Consider the following 19,025-nt stretch of genomic DNA (forward strand, 5'->3'; position numbering starts at 1 on the left):
AGCTTCCTGTTGGACCAGGTCAAAAATTTCACACGGAAAACACTATCATGGTCCGACCTGACCTTGCGCCATGCCGTTGTGCTGAAGAACCTGTTCACGCAAGCTTACGAACATCTAAGATCCGAGGACATTCTAAAGTTGCCGGGCTGAGCACGCTGAAGCGATACACAGGGAAAATTTGCATGGCTGCCGGACAAGTGGGATTCACACCCTTTGTTCAAAAAAGGCTGCAGTCGGAGTCCGACGCGGTAAGTGCGCCTCAAGCGAAAGTTTGCTCCCTGGTCGTCGAAGAAATGAAAATCAAAGAGCGTTTGCAGTACTTGAAGCATCGTGACGCATTTGTTGGGGTGGTAGAACTGAGACCTGATCAAGAGCCTACGGAATCCAATGACCCGATTCTGGCCAATGCCTCCGATGCTTCGTTCTGAATGAACTCTCGCGGCCCCTCAGAATTCCAGTAGGATATTTTTTTACAAGAAACTGCACCGGCTCTCAGCTTCATGAGATTGTTCTCTACGTTCTACAAGAGGTGGAAAAAGTCGGGCTCGAGGTTGTTCGCATCGTAACGGACAACCACAAGGTCAATGTCCTTGGTATGCGCTTACTGTGCGGTGGGAACTTGTCGCACATCATCAGTCATCCAAATGACCCGGCAAGAAAATTCTTCCTAGCATGCGACCAGTGCCACCTCCTGAAGAACGTCCGAACTTGAACGTGAACTTGAAACGCGCTGTCCAGCTTCTGTCCACACCGCTGTCAACAGCCCTAAAATGTCTTCAAGGACAGGCTGGCCATGCCTGTGACCTCAGCTTTACGAATGCTGCTTCCACCATAAAATTCATGGAAATCATTCACCGCTGGTTCCTGCTCATGGACGTGAGCAACTGTACACAACATATCCACCAGAATCAGCCTGAGTGCAAAGAGTACCGCTTACCGGTGATGAGCGCCTTGGCTGACTAGAAGAGGATTTCCTCAGCTACCTGAACACCATGAAGAAAGAAAGCACAAAAAAGCAATTCCTAAGCCAATAGACTTATGAAGGTCTGGTATTCACCACGCTGTTGAACGTCAACTGCGCACGGTACCTTCTGGAGGAATGTTCCTTTAAGTTTGTCTTCACATGCAAAATATCGTCCGACCCAACCGAGTCTTTCTTCGGATGGCTCAGGGAATCCTCTGGAAGCAATGTCTAGACCGACGCCAGAACTGTTGTCTCAGGGATAGAGAAGGTTCTCGTGACAGGAATAATTCCAGCGTCAGCAAACAGTGACGTCCTGCACGAGGACAGCACCATCTCGGACGTTACGCTCCCTCATGGAGCACTCCAAGAAATCGTATCGAGACGTTTCCCGCAGCAGGCCTGTCAAGCACTCGAACGAAGTCTGTCGAACCCTCAACGACGTATTCCTACTCCCGACGACGCAGCCTTGTCAATGGTTGGAGGGTACCTTGCGCGCTGCGTAAAGGAAAACCTCGACTACGACCTGTACTTTGCCATGCTCGTGAAACCACAGTCTCGTGCTCCAACTGACAGACTAATTCACCACCAAGACCGGGGCGGCCTCCTGTAGCCGTCCCATAGCTTAATGCCCGTCCTCTTCGGTCTGAAAGATTTCATAGGGACATTCCTCAACCGTAGGGGTATGAAGTTAAAATCACCACTTCAGCAAGCTGTTAACAACGCGGTGGATGTCCTCGCAGGACGCGACGAACTTAAGTGCCCTGCTTCCGAGCATCACAGGCTTTTACTAACCATGCTGTGCACGAAATTCTTCATGTCAGTCCTAACAAATTATGCTATGACTGCCACGGACATATGCGATCTGGCAAAGATCTGCTGCGCAAAGCCGATTTCGAGGAAGGTACTCAAGCTCTAACTACGGTAAGTTCCGATTTTATTCCACTTATGAGATGTGATGGTTCAGGGACAGCACCGCCGTACAAAAAAAAGAAAAAAAAAAGAAAGGCATCTGTGCGGACCACGCTGTGAACATTGCACTAAAGGTGCCACAGAAATTGATGCTGTAGTATATGTTCCGACACACGCATTGTACCTCACCACTTACAAGTTATAACGAAAAAGCGCAATTCTTCCACCCCAGAAATGCATTTAAACGATGCGGCCTTGCTAACTGAAAAAGGAGACTCCAGGTACAGGCAACGAGAACCTTTCGACGCGGTTTTAGCGACGTGGGGCGCGTCGAGATATCTCGGCGTATGCGCAGTGGCTGACGACGCTCGACACATTCGACACGAAACCGTAACATCACGCGCCAGCAAGCGCTGCGATATAATCATCACAACCCCGGGTATGTGGCGCTGCTGCCGCATTATGCGCTGAACGGCCGTTCGGCCTCGACTGGGCAGGCATTGAAGTATACATATAGGAGGCTATGGCTGTGCGAAATGTTCTGTTAGAACGCGATCAAATTGACGCTTCAGATAACAAATATAACAACATTGTACAGGCAGTATTTTACGCAGCAGTCTTCTGCACTTTGAGGATAATACTCATGTAGTCGTTTCCTTTTAGTCTGGGAGGAAGCTGGACTTTAGTGATATTGTTTCCACATTATGGTGGGGGGGGGGGGGAGTTGATAATGCTATCACAGCCACGTACAATCCATATGATAAGTGTACAGCACGGCATTCGGTGACAAGCGCCTACACCCCTTACTTCAATTTTCGTTTACGCTGATAACATTTTTCCAAAGGCGCAGGACCCAAGGGTACACGATACATTATATGTCTTTTTTTCCGGAGAATAGACCTGTCCCTGTTTGTAAACAACTGACATCATCGTGTTCGACAGCGCCACCAATTTGGTGTAGTTGAACTACGCTCCAAGCTCGGGGCGAACAAGGTCGCGCCCAAGTGCCACGGTTTTGGGGGTATTACGATGGTCCCTGAAAGGGACGTGACCATCGGTTCTACTTTTTTTCAGTAGGAGGCAGCGAACAAGTGCCCATTCGTGGAACCCAGCCTTGCCATTCCGATTTGTTTCGGTTTCAATCTATCTACCAACGTCATGATGAAGTTTATCGGGTAGAGGTCTATTAGTGCAGTTAAGCGCTGAACATCCGTTTATTCTGACGTTAAAAATACGCTGACGTTATACGATTCCAGCAGAAGTTCGGACCGGAAGTGTAAATCCACGTGACATTGCAACTTCCCTTACGTCACTTTGACAGGAAGTTGCAAACCGCCCATAGACGACCCGCACTCCTGCGTCATCGATTACGTAACGCCACTGCATAAAGCATGCTGGAGGGCACTATCAGCTTTATCAGCCTATCAGCCAACGAGTTTTTGCCGCATCTCGCCCACCACAGCAAAATATAACCTCTAACCGGTCTTCTCGTGACGTCACATGTTTGTAAACAGAGGGTCGTCTATAGACTCGTCAGAGAAACGTCATCATCACGTTGTTAGACAGACTGAAACCGCAACAAATCGGAAGGGGAGATGATAACGAAAGGAAAGTTAGGTAGCAAGCGAGCTGGTGGTGACGAGCCATGTCTTGAAAACCTGAGACGATGTAGAGGACGATAACAGACAAACACAAACACGGGCTCAAACTCAGCTTTGAGCCCGTCAAAAAGAAAAAAAAAATCACGAGACGGACAGAGTGTCTAAATATGGTTACAATTCATATGTGTGTTATACGTTACAAAATGTAGACTTTTACCACGCAACGATCTCTAGTAGACAAATTTTTGAAGATATCTAAATAACATTTAAGCACGTAGAGGATAGTAGAATTCGTGTCTACGTGTCTAACCAGATAGACGTATAATAGACGTCTTCATGATAAATATATAACCCGGTAGAGGTCCAGTAGGCGTCTAACTTTAGACTTAGCCATGAAGTCTCAAGTTAGACCCTGTTTAGACATCTATTATCCTACCATGTGCTACCTGGGATATCGCGCAAAGAATGACGCGTTGTTGGAGGAAAGTCGCTATGACGTGGTCTGCTATAGCGCTGGATACGCCAAGGAATTCGTTGCATGCTAGGCATCTCTTTATGTAGTTTGGCCTCTGCCATCTACTAAACGAGCAAGAAGGGTTGCCTAGAGTACCCAGGTCTGAGTGTTCTTCAACGCCAAAAGCGCTACCGCAAAACATTAACTCTGTGCTTATCCGTCAAATTTGAGTCTTACTGCGGGACCGTAACTCGATGACAATCTGTGCAGGCTTAGAGAGTGTCCCATCCCATGTCATCCACCATAATTAGATAAAGAACAGGTCCTGTGTTCTGTACTGCATGCAATGTTATATTTTTTATAAGTATGCTCTCTTTTAGGTGATGTAAGGGTCAATGAGAACCCTGGATTGACGAGTCTGCAAACCATTTGGATGCGACAGCACAATAAAGTGGCTCGCACACTTCAACAGCTGAACCCATTGTGGGATGATGAACGGCTGTTCCAGGAGGCACGGTAGGACGAGACAAAACCGCTCTTGATCACCATCTGAATATTTCGTTGTGAGCATTCACCATGCGAGTGTTTACGACCTATGCGATATCAAGTACGATTATGAACTTTGTAGTAAGAATAGCACCATACGTATTGAAATGGAACGCATGTTACATACGGTAACACGTGGATGTCCGCCTACCACCAGTGGCAAGGCCGAGCGGGTTAAGGCGTCCGTTTGTTGATGGTAGTCAAGGTCGGCCTGAAGACTGGGAGGTGGTAGGTTCGAATCCTACCACCGGCCGTGCTGTCTGAGGCTTTTCTTGTGCTTTCCGAAGATTTTCCAGACGAATGTCGGCACAGTTCCCCCTGAAGTCGGCTCAGGGCGCATACTAAATTACTAAGCCCCTGTTTCCCACTCCTTCCTGCTGTCCTCTCTCCATCCGTCCGCGTCTGTACGACATAGCCACAGTTGCTTCGCGGCGCTAACATCGAATTAGAAAATAAAAAAAAAACGTCACCGTACGATAGTTGGTTGTTATTGGAACCTCGAAACACGTGCTCATGGGGCATATTCAACCTTTTCAATCAATCAATCTGACTTTTCTTCTAATTTTCATGCAAGTCCAACATTCTACCATGCTACGTGTGTCGAGTATCATATATAAATTTCTACGGGAAGCTGTAATAGGTATAATACTTACTTTCATCATGGCAGCTACGTTTCATAGGTGTAAGTGTGCTCAATTGATAGTAGGAGCCTCTTGAGTGAGCGTGGTGGTTTGGTGCTTCTGTTTCACGTTTGGTTACCTGGCTCATACTTCTACTAGGGACAAAAATTTATCTCGTTGCGTAGCGTTAAAGTTATCGAACGGGAGTTGTTGGCTTGGCGTTCGGTCACATGGAATTTATTTGCGCCTTTGCGCCACTGTGAAGAATCTTGTGTCTTGGTGGTCCAACTTAAATAATGCAATTCAAACCCCACATTAGGTTCTCGAAAAATATTCCTCCTCTATGTGATACGACGTTATATAAAATTCATTTTGGTTCGCCGCACTACATACTAGTTCCAGGTTGGGTTTGGACGCTATATATTGGCGCCCAGAAGCGTGTGGTGTCCAAGACCACGGGAACCCGCGCAAACTCATTGTCAGTGCGCTCCTCTGTGACGTGAGAGCACGTTTTTGCATTCGCTGAGTTAACTTTTTCCTCATTAGCTGTAAATCTTGTATTCCATAGTGGAATTGTTTCAAATGATCGCCCTGTACATCTATTCAGTATAACTGACGACGAATCCTCGTAGCCGTTTTGAGGTTACTGAGCGTAGGCGCTGTTGCGGTACCGGTGAAAAGCTCCAGGCCGGTGGTAAATAATTGTATTTTCTTTCTTTGCAGGCGAATAGTTGCAGCACAGGTGCAAATTGTAGTATATGGTGAATTCCTACCTTCAGTGTTAGGCTTAGAGCTGATGGCTCACTATCATCTGCTGCCCCTTGCCTATGGATTCACAAACTACGATCCATGGACAGACGCCACGATGTCAAACGATTTTGCCGCTGGAGCATATCGCTTCGGACACTCGCAGGTTAACACAAGGTTCAAGTTGTAAGTTCTATCTATCACAAGTCTGTGTGCGCCATTGGTGGTGCAAATGTTAAGATGGTGATACGTGTACTTGGTAGAAAAGTAGAGCACTGTTTCGATGATTGTTTAAAAATGATTAGGCAATTTACACTACACGCGAGTTTTTGCTGGCAGGCAGCATTCGGGAAGACGGTTACTGCCTTGAAAGCCGCATAAAAATGATGAAAGCGAGCAAAAGAAAAAACTGTCATTAATGCCTTGAAGCGCACGTATCGCAAAATATGCTGTTTGGTGTTGTAACAGCTTTCTGTAGTTGCGCAACGGTAAAATTCCAGACTTGGTAGCGTTCGCTTCCTTCCAAGTCCGAAGCCAGATAGCCCCTCAGATACGTAACATTGGGTTACGGTTGCATCTCGTCAGGGAGCCCAAACCGCGCATGTCAGGCGACGTGTAAAGAAATTTGGAGCGTTTTCGCATCGGAAAGCGGAAGATCGAGCCATCCGGTGAAGGTAGATCTCAGCAAAAACACTCAGGTCAGGAGCCACTGGCGCCGCCGGACATGAGGCATTTTCTTCAATTACACCCTGGTGGTTTACGTGTTCGGTCACGCATTGATGTCAGTGAGTTCAGCAATCCACAAGCATTTCTTTTTCGATATTTCGTTATGAATTATGAGGAATACCTCGTCGATCATACCTTCAGCTGCCTGGACTAGGGTTCCTGGACAATGTACTATTTTTCATGACATTTGCTTTTATTGTTTAAGTGGATGAACATACGTGCACGCGCGCATACGTACAGAGATGATGATGTATGAGGCTGCTGTCCTCTATCAAAACCGACCTGTTACCTATTGCCTTCTGAAGAATCGATGATATGTTTACAATGATAATGCAGTTAGTTGATTACAATTGCTAGAACGGTTGTCTCGAAGAAGTTCCAACAGGAGGAGGAATTACACCTTTTAGAAGGTAATAGTTGTCGCATATGTTGTGCCTAAAAAGTTGCAAAGTGCTACCTGGTTGAAGTCTGCACAACAGATTAGCACAAATCCCAAAACGAATTTTAGTTGCAGTTATCTTCTGTTGTACACAATGCGCTCAATGTCGACTGCATTGTCAATGCTAGGAAAGCAACACTCCCTGGAAGTGCATTGCTTCTGTGGCTGTAATAACAGCTCTTATACACATTTTGTGCTGCACTTGCAAAGAGGCGGTAACAGGCAAGGTTACCACCCTTTTACAGCCTTCCGTCAGACGCTATGTTGACCTAGGTGGTACCTATAGAAGTTACCACCTTTTCACACACTTTTTTCCGAGAGCGTATAACGACAGTAACAAATACATGCAGTGACGGTGAGAGAGGAAAATAGCTGGTATAAAAAGCGTGTACACGTATAGTGTAACGTAGTAATGCACTGTGTATTCGGAACACGGCGATGCTTCCAAGGACATAGATTGGATCACACGACATGTATGCATCATTTGTTTCCTGGTCTGCCGCATGGTACCTCACAAGCTTCTAGTACAAGACCACGCTCAAAGTGGCAACTTCGTTCCTGTGAAATGCCGATATAATGTTCTACACACGCACCTACGTCTGGCGCACATAGACGATAAATGACAAAACCATATTGTTGTTATTCAAGCATATGATGTAAAACATTGCCGCTAAACTAGACACGTTCATTAGTCAGGAAGGGATTGCAGAACCTGGATGTAACCAACCATTTCGCCGACACACTCGTAAAACCCTAGTTAGCATTGCAGAAACAGACATCGGAAGTTGAAAATTCCGGAAAGCGGCAACTGTGTGCAGCAATATGTCTTATACCTGATTTACTTTCAGTGAAAACACTAGTGTGAAGGAAGAATTTTTTGCCCTTGAAGACTTCTACTTCTTTCCTTTTGATTTGTACAAGAGAGGCCTCGATCCCATTCTTCTCGGCCTCATTCACCAAAGCAGCGACGAAGTTGACAGGTAATCCATACACGTTCTTGCATTCAGAGACTCTTAGCAGCTTCCTTAAACATGGTGCTGGGTGGCTCAGTATACGTAATACTAATAAATAATACTTCTGGGCGCACTTGTACGTAACGCGTTAGAAGTAGTTGCGTTACTAGTCATCAATCACTTTTTCGTGTAATTTTGCGAGTAATCGATTAGCTTTCCGCGTAAGTAATCTTTCAAGTAATCCAATTACAATTTTGGGTGATCGATTACTCTTGGACTAAGCTTTATTCATAGACGAAATCAACCTACTGGCTTCATCGCAGCCTTTCCTACCTACTTTGCATTCCACTACCATGAGTATGAATCATTATTACATGATTCCGCACATGCATTTTGAGTGCCTGGGGACACCTTAATCTCTTCCTACCGCAACCGTAATGTACAGTACCAAATGGTAGAGCAGGTCAAGCTTCATATAGTGAGTCACCTGGAATTTACAAATTTAGAATGTAGCGCCACTCAACGCTTTTGTTGTGAAGATCTCAATGGTCAACGCCTTAGAAGGAGATCCACAGGGATGTGCTCAGAACACTGAGTTCGTAGTTGCGATTGTTCTTCCTCTTCGATACTGCCATGTCAACTAGCTCTCCTGATTTATCGCCATGGTTTCCGCCTTTTGGAAATGTTTATAGTGATGGAGAGAAAAGACGAGAACAAGGTCATGTTTAAATGCATAATGTGTTTACATAAAGTCTGTTCCTCCTATCCTGCTTCTATCCTGTTCAAAGGCGACGAGCTCAAATCTCACAAAGCGGGTCAACGTATGTGCAAGTTTAAGAATTTTTATTAGCCATACGACTTATTATTAGCGAAAGTAACGGTCAAAATAACGCGTTACTTTTTTAGCCGTTACTTTATTACAGTTTTGGCCGAGTAATTTGTAACGGTAAAAAATTACTTTTGCCACCAGAGTACTAGTAACGGTAAGCAATTACCTTTTTCGAGTAACGCGTACAAGTGTGCTTCTGAGGTATTATAATGCATAATAGTAATACTTCAATAATACTTACCCCAAATAATAACAATAATGCTTCAATGCCATATGGGGCTCATTATTTCATTCCCCACATCACCACCAGCAATGGAGTAGAGTATGGCGTCTGGCCATGAAACTCCCCATCTCCAAATAAAGTTGTTTGCTGATTTTCGAAAAATAAAGATAAGGGATTTGAGGGTTCTAACCCTCCCAGAGCATCCGATTGATGCATTGACTGATTGACACTGACATAGTATCAAGACACGCTCATGATCTCAGTTGTCTCGCGACGTAAACACCCAATTATTATTAGTATCAAGACATACAGGTGGCAGTATCGCTCTGGAAGAAAAACAAATATGCAGATAATGAATGTCACTGAAGCGACCATGCCGAGCGACCATGCATCATCAAAAGCTGGGCCATCCTGGCAATTTCAGATGTTGACGACCTCCCTGAGTGATCTGTGTGGGCCATCCACGCAACAACACATACGGCATATGGTAACACGCTGCATGGTGTAAACCAGATCGCACAGCGATTTTTATGACAGCCAACCCCATTCTTCCACCAACAGATCGCGCAACTACTCAACACTCCTTGCAGCTAACTGAGGTTGTGCTCCCTGTACTTGTTGTTGTTCGGTAGTATCTGACACATGCTCGTCGGATGGTGTAGGAAACGCTCGAGCCAATCCGATCGACGGATATCTTCATACGCGTGATACTGCTACATGTGCAGGTCATGTGTGTACGATCGCTGTCGTTCGTGTTCAGGAAGTAAGTGCCTAACATGTCACCATCTGGGACACGTGAAAGAGAGTATTTCACGAAGGTTCCCTGGCTGAAGAATTCGTAACCAGGTGGTGCTATCGAAGAGCTTTCGTTTCAGTGAGCAATCGTGAGACATCGGCCACCGACTGAGCAGTGAGCTGCTCATTTTTATACATCCATTAAGTAAATAAAACTATTAACTTTTCAATTTTACTTCTCTGTTTTACCGATCGGGAGCTTCAGCGAGATATATTTTAGAAAAAACAAACCTCATCCACACTGAGATATTTCTTCGAGTGATTAGTTGGTTTCAGTTTACATACTTCGTGCGCGGAGGAACGTGCCAATGCACTCTTTTGCTCAGCTATCAGGCAATTTCGTTGTCATGCGCCTGGTTCACAGACGTGGGAGACGGATCATCTGGAACAGCATTCTCTATCCGACTAGCACAAATCGCTCGCAGTGCATTCACCATCATCACGCCACCGAACAACCCCCCTCTGTGCGTCCCTGTAGCTCAGGCTTTTCTTTTCTATCATGGTTCAACAGCCTACCCTGCCTTTTGTGTGTTCTTTGCCAGACATCGCGGAAACTCGCTTGCTGAGTCCGACAGGAGGCCGCCCGAGATTGTCGCGTCCCTTCACTCTAAATCAGGTAACGCATATGTAACGGTTAAGTACCGCTTGGCCAAGAGGTACATTTTTCTAAAAATGTACCTCTTAAAATTAAGAGGTACATGCGCCACGGCATGCGGTACATGTAACGGATAGCGCGCAGCGATTTAGGCCTACCCGTCGGGGTGGTTCCCCTCCTCCACGATATATTAACAGCCCCAGGAAGCTACGCTGCACGATAAATATAACAAACAAATACCTTTATTCGAAAATTATACCCATTTCAGGGGTGATGCTTGTCCATCGCGAGCGTGCATTGTCATGATGCACAAACGCCGAACACACGGGGCACAACGTATATGGATGAACGATGACCACTGCACCTCTCCTTCACCATTGCAGCTGCTCTGTGGTCACGCTTCTTTATCTTTTCCACACCTTTGGATTGATGTTCTTCACCAACTTCCGTTTCTTCCGCAGAACGTAACACCAACCACAGTAGACGATTGACTTACCCATTTACAACATCGCCTGGACGTAACCTAGGAGAAAATACAATGTAAAAAAAATCCAACAACCGAAATAGCTTGCCTGAAAAACATGCCTACTTGCTTGTGTAATCCAGGTGTAAAGTGCAATCTAGGCTCCTCTAATTCACGCAACAACGTTCGTGCATGAAGCACAAAGTTCGTTGTGTCCGTCCCTCCGTCGTTGTGTCCAGCCTGCCGGTGATCAGGACCACAGGGAATCAGAGCGAAGATGAACGAAAATGCGTCGTGCAGACGACTAATTACTTCAAAGATATAATACGCACCTTAAATGACTCCAATCTTGAAAGCGTCGAACGAATTTCTTGGAAGACCGAGCAGACTCGTCCTCGCTCCCCGACGTTTCAAAGCAAACTGATTTGCAGCGGTTGCAAGAAACGCGTTCTTCCCAAACGTGCGATCCCTCACTGTCACGGGTTCTCGTTATTGCACTTCTTTGATAGAGTGATAGTGCTGATCCATTACGGCACTGCTGCATAAGGAAATTTATTGACTGGTATTCGGAATCAAGCGAAATATTTTTGCAGCGCATGGATATCGTGAGAAGGCGTTCGTACTCATGCGCCGGAAACACGCGGTACACATGAGGTACAGCTGCAATAGACGGCGTTTAAAAGGTACCTAGCCGGTACGGATGGGTCTCGGAGTCCTTGTACCGTTTGAATTTCGCAGTAGTCGCGAACTGTACCTGCTGGTTGAGGACTGTACCTCATGTGTACCGCTTGGCCCAGGTGCGGGTCCTCTTTCATGCGGTACATATCGGTTGCCGGATTTAGAGTGTTCAGGAGACAGCAAGAACAGGAAAAAGTATTTTATACTTATTTGTTGTATTTTTGGGTAGTAATCATGAACGACCCGACGAATGAATCCCGTCCCTTATGTATTGTTGTCAAGGTAACCGCATTTTTCATTCCATTTCCACGAAGAGAATATTCTGCTCTTTAGTGCCCCTTTAACATGGAATACAACATCCACTATACACGGTGTCCCAGAAACTGTGTCATTCAATTATAATTTAAAGAAACTACGCCCCCTAGAATCATGCGGTCACCGGCATTTGTTCTTACCAGGTTTTGGCTACCTCCTCTTGTGTATGTCATCTAATTTCAGTTTATTATGTCAGTTTTTACGAACTGAACTTGAAAATTTGCCAAGTAAATGTCGCTTTTTTACCCCACCAATGCGAAGCGCGTGCCGAATTTGATCAAGTTCATGGTAATTGACGCCGGTATTAAGGGGCTATCCCATCGGAAAAAATAGTCGAACATCATGTGTTTCGGAACTCAAACAGCCTGGCGCTCGGCAACTTTTTGCGTGCCCTCGTTTTGAGTCCGACGAAAGGAGGTTGCTCATACGGGGCTAGTACCAGCCCATACGGGGATAGTAGAAAAAGATAAGACAGGTATGGCTTGTCGTATCCGGCTTCTGCTGGGATCATGCATTCCGCTCTCCCCATTTCCTGAACTCTCACTTTTTCTACTATCCATCTACGGGCTGGGTTTATCAACCTCCTTTCGTCGGACTGAGAGTGAGGCCACGCAAAAAGTTGCCGAGCGCTCCAAAACACATGACGTTCGGCAATTTTTTTTTCTCGATGGGATACCTCCTCAATATGCGTCTCAATTCACATCAACTTCAGTCATGAGACACGCGCTTCACATTGGTGAGGTAAAAGAGCGACTTTACTTGGGATATTTCAGAGTTGAGTTCGTAAAAACTGAGATAATGAAACTCCAGTTAGATGACATTGACATCAGGAGGTGACAAAAGCCTGGTAAAAGAAATGGCGTTGACCGTATGATTCCAGGTGGCGTAGTTTTTTTATTACAATTTAATGAGGCGTTTTCTGGGGCGCCGTGTATAAGTGATACGTCACCTGCTCTAACGGCGTTGTTCGATCATTGCTTGGGTGAGAGTTTACTGACTGAAAGCGAGCAGTCAAAGGTTCCTTCATATGTGCTTTGTGCTGCCGTTGTCATTGCAACTAGGCGTTCTCGCAGAAGAGCAATCATCATGACTGAGCTGTCGCTTCAGAGAAAGGTTTTCCTTCCGAGAAAATCATCCTACACTTTTAGAACAGAACTTCACCACATAGCACGATGAAGGCCAACCATTGCACACACTGATACCGTTATCACTCCAGATTTGTGGAAAGCGCTTGGCCTACGCACTTTTGTGGCAATTAACATAACTGCATAAGTCTCACAAAAAGCCGTACGCTTCATGTTTTCAACCAATCAAGAGGCGGAACGATGTCATTTGGGATGGTGGCTGGCTAAGAGCGTGCTATGCGGTGAAGTTCTGATTTAAAGTGTAAAATGGTAAAATGAGTGGGGTACTCGTCACTCCGTGATGTGCTTGGGAATGGCAGTGAATCCTACCACCGGCTGTGCTGTCTGAGGTTTTCACTGGGTTTTCCGAAGACTTTCCAGACGAATGTCGGCACAGTTCCCCTTGAAGTCGGCCCAGGACGCATACTAATCCCCCTGTCCCCCACTCATTTCTGCTGTCCTCTCTCCGTCTGTCCGCGTCTGTACGCCGCTCATAGCCACAGTTGCTTCGCGGCGCAATAAAAAAAAAAAGAATGCCAGTGGGATTGCTCGTCGCCTGACAATGTCGTTCTTGTCCATGTTCATTTGTCGTGATGTCAGCTGGCGCAATGAAGACGGCCTATTTGATTCCCTACAGAAAAATGTTAATTACGAGTGAGCACTCATCTTGGCCCCACGTGAAAGCAGCTGCATTAATATTGGTACTAACGGCACTGTGGTGTTACACGTAAAGTTTGTCTACGTAGCGTGGCGACATGTTGCACGTGCCGCAGGGTAGGACTGCGGATAATTTGGACCACATGAGACTCTTTTGACGTACACCGGAAATCTCCGACACACGGTGCTGGAAGCAATGTTTACCTCCCCCACATTGCTACCGCTACAGCTGCATTGTGCTAGTAAAGTTTCGATGAATTGCTCATTTCGAAGTTAACGGAGAGTTTTCATGGAGAGAATTGCACACGGTAAGACTCCGTCCAGAGGAAATATTAAAGCGTGAGTTGTATAGGGCCTACCAACATCGACAGCGGTGTAGGTCCGTCCGTAACACGTTTGGAGAGAAAAGAATAGAGGGGAAGAGATAGGGAATGAGTAAGAATAAATTAGAATAGGTACCAAAATATGGTGCAACCACCTGGACATCAGGATCCGCATTTCAGTACATTTGGCAGAACACCCAAGGATGGAGCCGATTTTTATTTCCTATGCTATTTCCCAACAGACTCGTTGATGAATGAGAAGTGCTTCAAGCAATCGTAAAACCTAAATATAATTTTCTTGCTGCACTCAACTTTCCTGGCCTACCTGTATACCTGCTCGTTGATATATTGCGTGGATCTACAGCATTTTGTGGAAATTCTACTGCATTTCCAGGCACGTGACATCAGCTGAAACGGAGCATCTGTACCGAGCAAGAACGGAGCCCTTCGGATTAGATCTAGTAGCTATCGATATCCAAAGGGGTCGAGATCACGGCCTTCCGGCCTACGTGGACTACGTTGAATACTGCGGAGGGCCTAATATAATGACCTTCGACGATATGAGGGCTTTGATTCCCGACAATGTTGTGGACATCTACGAACAATTATATGAGTGAGTTGTTTGTGCGTTCATTACAATCACAGTGCATTCTTTCACGTGTCCTTAATTGCTATGAGCGTGTAGATAGTTTTCGGTGATTGTTCAGTACATGATGCCCGATTGGGTGTCCATGCATTCACGCTTTTAACTTGTCGTGGTGCGGTGTCAGCTTGCTAGAGGCACTGTCCTCTAGTAAACCTGAAAGTTGCTGAGATCACTCAAACTCGATGCAGAAAATGCCAGTGTTCGATGCGAAAATGCTTGCATTTTGAAAACTAACTTTACCTATGCTATAGCCGTGACATTACTATTCGTTACATCTCAATGAGGTACTGCAATGGCTCCCGGAATGAGGAAGGCAAAACAAGCCATGTTCCAGGCGGGACATTAAGTAATACGGAGCCACCACGTGGTGACAGAAATCTTATAACTTGGTGCTTATATTGTTTATTTACTCTAGCATGCAGTGACAAATCCACCTCATTGAGGTTCTTCGGCCGCAATATTTTTTTTTATCATGACAACCATTCAATTCTTATGTGTCTTTTTTTTTCACGTTGAAACTTGTAACATGTATAAATATACGTGCAACCGTAATTACAGGGTAGCACAAACCCTGTACTGATGTAAAGCGTGCGTGACGGGCATCCGCTTGCGATTTACCTGAGCTTCACCAAAAGGAAAATCAACTAAACGTAAAACACACACACACAAAAACACACTTCAGCGCATTCCTTCTCAAATTTGTTTTAACAGTCATTGTGCTTGGGATGGCTCTAAGTACACTACCCCAGACGTCTAGATGCATGGTCGAAGAGGACAAATTCAAAATGATTCTATGTGCACAGCCATGTCTTTCAATTGGATTGCATTCCCTTAGTCACATGCACCTGGCGACATGTGTGCCTGTATAATGTAATTCAGCTCTAACGGTCACTCGGTGTCCTAGAGGGCAGCTCCGGGGAAAATGCATTGTGACATGTCACAACAAAAACGAGCAGGCACAAAGATTAGTGCCTACTGAATGTCGCTCCAAAATAGTTTGAACGAATACCCCGTAGTTACGGAGCAATCTATTTTTTGCGTTGCCGTCCGATCGTCCGCTTGAACCACTGACGTCACGGTCAGCTTTCGCTTTGGCTCTTCTAGGCTTGCTTACTTGCTCGCGGTTACGCAATAGCCAGCAATCGCCAGGCTGAAAGAGAAATCAAGAGTCGCACGTACGTACGAGCACCTTTCTGTTCGTCTAAATTTGATCATCATCGTTTTCTTTCGGCGGGTCAGTACACATAACTTCGTCCAAGGTACCACTTTGTGAGAGATGCGGTGTGAGAGAAGTGTGAGAATGCCGTGCTTCTCGCTGCACGAGCAGGTACGCTAACAACAAAGATATTTCATATCAAGTTCGCAGTTAATTTCGTGCGTGATTCGGTTGTATGAAACCTGTGGTTGAGTTCTCTGAATTTATCAAGGCAAAAGTGGTGCGTGCTCGAAGCTTTTTGCGCCAGAACGTTACGAGGTCGTTCACCTGACGGCCGATTTCCACTCGAAGAGTCGCTGAAAAGGGATGCGGCACCTGCCTTGTTCGACGACGACAAAGAGGATAGCACCAAAAGATCAAAGTTGCAGGTAAGTGTCCGGACGAACTTGCACACAAAATGAACATGTGAACGACAAATGTGCGGCTGCTGAGCCCTGTAGCCCGCGGTTGAATGTCAAACTACGCAGTTTCTCAGAGAAGTTGGTTGCCAAATTACATCAGTTTGAACAGGGTGTAGTTCCGTATCGGGACCACTCCTTTATAAAGATTAGTGAACGCGTTTGGAAGGTAAATATTGCATAAAAGTGAAAGAAGGTCATATACTGAATCTAAAAATGTAAGAATTATAAAATTCTCTGGACTAGAACGTTTTTTTATATGCATTGCAACAACCCCATCTCATGCACTTCTAGCGCAGGAGAAACACGGGAATGCTAAGCCTAACGGATTAAAAGGTAAGGTCGTTGAATTGGGATAAATCACCTCACTTTAGTGAGGTTAGACCAGGTTGGGTTTTACAGAATGGGGGGGGGGTCTTGCCCCCTCCCTCCCCCAGGCACGCTCTAGGCGGTGCGGGCATGAGACTCTGCCGCCGGTTAGATCACAAGGTCCTCAGGAAAGATGGCGGATGATTTTTTGAAAGGAGTTTGATTTTTGTTTTTATTGTTTTTTTTAAGCCAGTGATCCCGATACGGAACTACATCCGTTTGAAGATGCCTGAGCTTGGGCACAGAGAAGACGAAACAGACGCAGCAGTGAAATAGGCAACAACTTGAAGGTTGCTGATTAGAGACACTGTGTCTGTCTTGACTTGTGTGTGATCACGTTCAGCCCTCAGCCTTACCCCAACCATGGAATTACCCCATATCCCACTTACATAGAAGCATTATTATTCCTCTTTAAAAGCCGGGCTGTGTCTGTGAGTGCTGTGAGTTAAAGTTGTAATGTAAGGTTATCACGTGCCACAAATTTTCACTGTGTTCTTCTAGTCCACTGAAGTTGAGTCCAGCAACCGGCAGGCCTTCAAAGGGTGCTCGAGTACCTTGACCAGCAAGGGATGACAGTCAGCATGCTCATCTCTGATAGGCACAATTAGGTGAAGTCCTTCATGAAAAAGACTCATCCATCTGTGAATCATCGTTTTGACGTGTGGCACGTTGCAAAAGGTAACCCAAACTTCCTTTGTAGTGCACACCCTCATAACACACATGTGCAGTCCAGCCTGTGTATGTTGGTTGACAACATATTTCTTATTAGAAGGGTTACAATTGGGGACAGGCTTTGCTGTTAACATTGTTGATCACATTTGTTGTTGCGATGATTTTTGCAGATTTTTTAGCAATGTTCGCCTTAACAGGTATAATTATAATATCTGCTTCTCCTTACTCAGACCACAGGGAAAAGTTGCATGCGCAGCACTGGTGAAGCAAAATCCGGTGCTACAAAATGGTGCCACAGTATTCTATACCACCTCTACTGATACGCATGGAGAAGGAATCATAATGGGAAGCTGGTCCTGGTAAAGTGGTTCACGATACTGTGGTGCATCGTGGATATTTGGATCGTGGTGTTAGTTCACATATTCATGAGCATCAAGGTCTTCATGCAAGATGTTCACATGGAGACATTAGAGAGCAATTATGGGTACATGAAGGTGATTTGCAATATTCAAGTTAGCAGGGATTACTAAGTAATTGTCCTGTATTCCTCACATACAGGGAATGAAACATTGGAACAGTTGGAGGGAATAGTGGATGTAGCTCCCTTCTGAAAGACATCCCGTCATTGTGTGCACTACAGGTTTCCTTGCCTCAATGCTGTTTCTCGGGCATGTATCTAAGATATCAGAGCACCACTTCTACTACAACTATGTACCACATATTGTGTCTACACATGAGGAATGCATGCGGAAAAACTACTGAAATATAAAATGGTATTGTTCTTTACTGCGCAGGTCGGTTCAGTCTGTTTTAACCATTCTAGTAATGCTAACTTTCATGTCAGGCCATGTCCAGGAGCTTACTGACGCCGTGTTCGATCTCTATGCACCGTGGCTGTTTATGAGACCCTGAGCAGAAGGAAGAGGCTACACAGGTTTACCGCAAGAGACACGGTGAATGAATCACTAAAACAGTGACAACCCTGCAAAGCATTAACTGCAAGTGCACAACAGAAGGGCTCCAGTGAATGTGTACAAGCAGTCTCATTCCTAGGATTTTTAGCTTTCGGCGTCTCATTCGCCATGAATCGGTGGCTTCTGTAGAAGTGTAGAGATGGGGAAACAAACACGAGTTTTCTCTGCAGACGGTAATCGGTACCCCCAGGTTCCTTAACCAGTTGAACTATATGAAGTGTCAGGGAAGGATTAAAATGGTTGGGACACTTTCATAGTTGTTGTTCATTACATCATGGGTGCATGTATGCCACAAAATAATATTGATAAGATATATATATATATATATTTTTACGTGTGGTACTTCGCGAGATAAATGCCCTCGAACAGATGCCCGAGTAAAGCGCAGATGTCACAAAAACATTAAAAAAAAATACTGTCCTCAAAACTATACGGTGTCAACGGTACTCATATTCGGTTAGCTTTTGCTATGACATGCGTGCACTTTCATCATAAATTTCTTTTGGTCGCGAGAAATTTAATTTTCTGTCTTGAACTGCGGAATAATTCGCCAAGCAATGTCACGTTTTTTTACTTCTTGCCATAAACATAAAGCGCATGTCGTATTTACCCCACTCCATCACAAAATACATTCCTTATAATAATGCTAATAGCTGAAAGGAATATTGTGAAAACATTTGTTTCGAGAGCCATCAATTGCCGGCCGTGCTCATTTCTCCTCCAAGTTATGCAAAAGCGGCGAAAAAAAAAAAAAAAACGGTGACCCCCAGCCCATTCCAATTTCCTCCT

General features: G+C 45.3%; 1 protein-coding gene across 1 annotated transcript in view; it reads left to right on the plus strand.

Annotated features, from left to right (window-relative positions):
- LOC135378028 (peroxidase-like) overlaps positions 1 to 19,025 on the plus strand; it is a 57,602-nt gene that overhangs the window by 28,563 nt on the left and 10,014 nt on the right. Inside the window, exons 2-5 of the mRNA XM_064610855.1 lie at positions 4,309 to 4,444; positions 5,818 to 6,027; positions 7,855 to 7,986; positions 14,356 to 14,574. Coding sequence (XP_064466925.1) covers positions 4,309 to 4,444; positions 5,818 to 6,027; positions 7,855 to 7,986; positions 14,356 to 14,574 — 697 coding nt within the window. The remainder of the gene's footprint in view (positions 1 to 4,308; positions 4,445 to 5,817; positions 6,028 to 7,854; positions 7,987 to 14,355; positions 14,575 to 19,025) is intronic.

The sequence above is a fragment of the Ornithodoros turicata genome, chromosome 1 (genome assembly GCF_037126465.1).
Source record: "Ornithodoros turicata isolate Travis chromosome 1, ASM3712646v1, whole genome shotgun sequence".
Lineage (NCBI taxonomy): Eukaryota > Metazoa > Arthropoda > Arachnida > Ixodida > Argasidae > Ornithodoros > Ornithodoros turicata.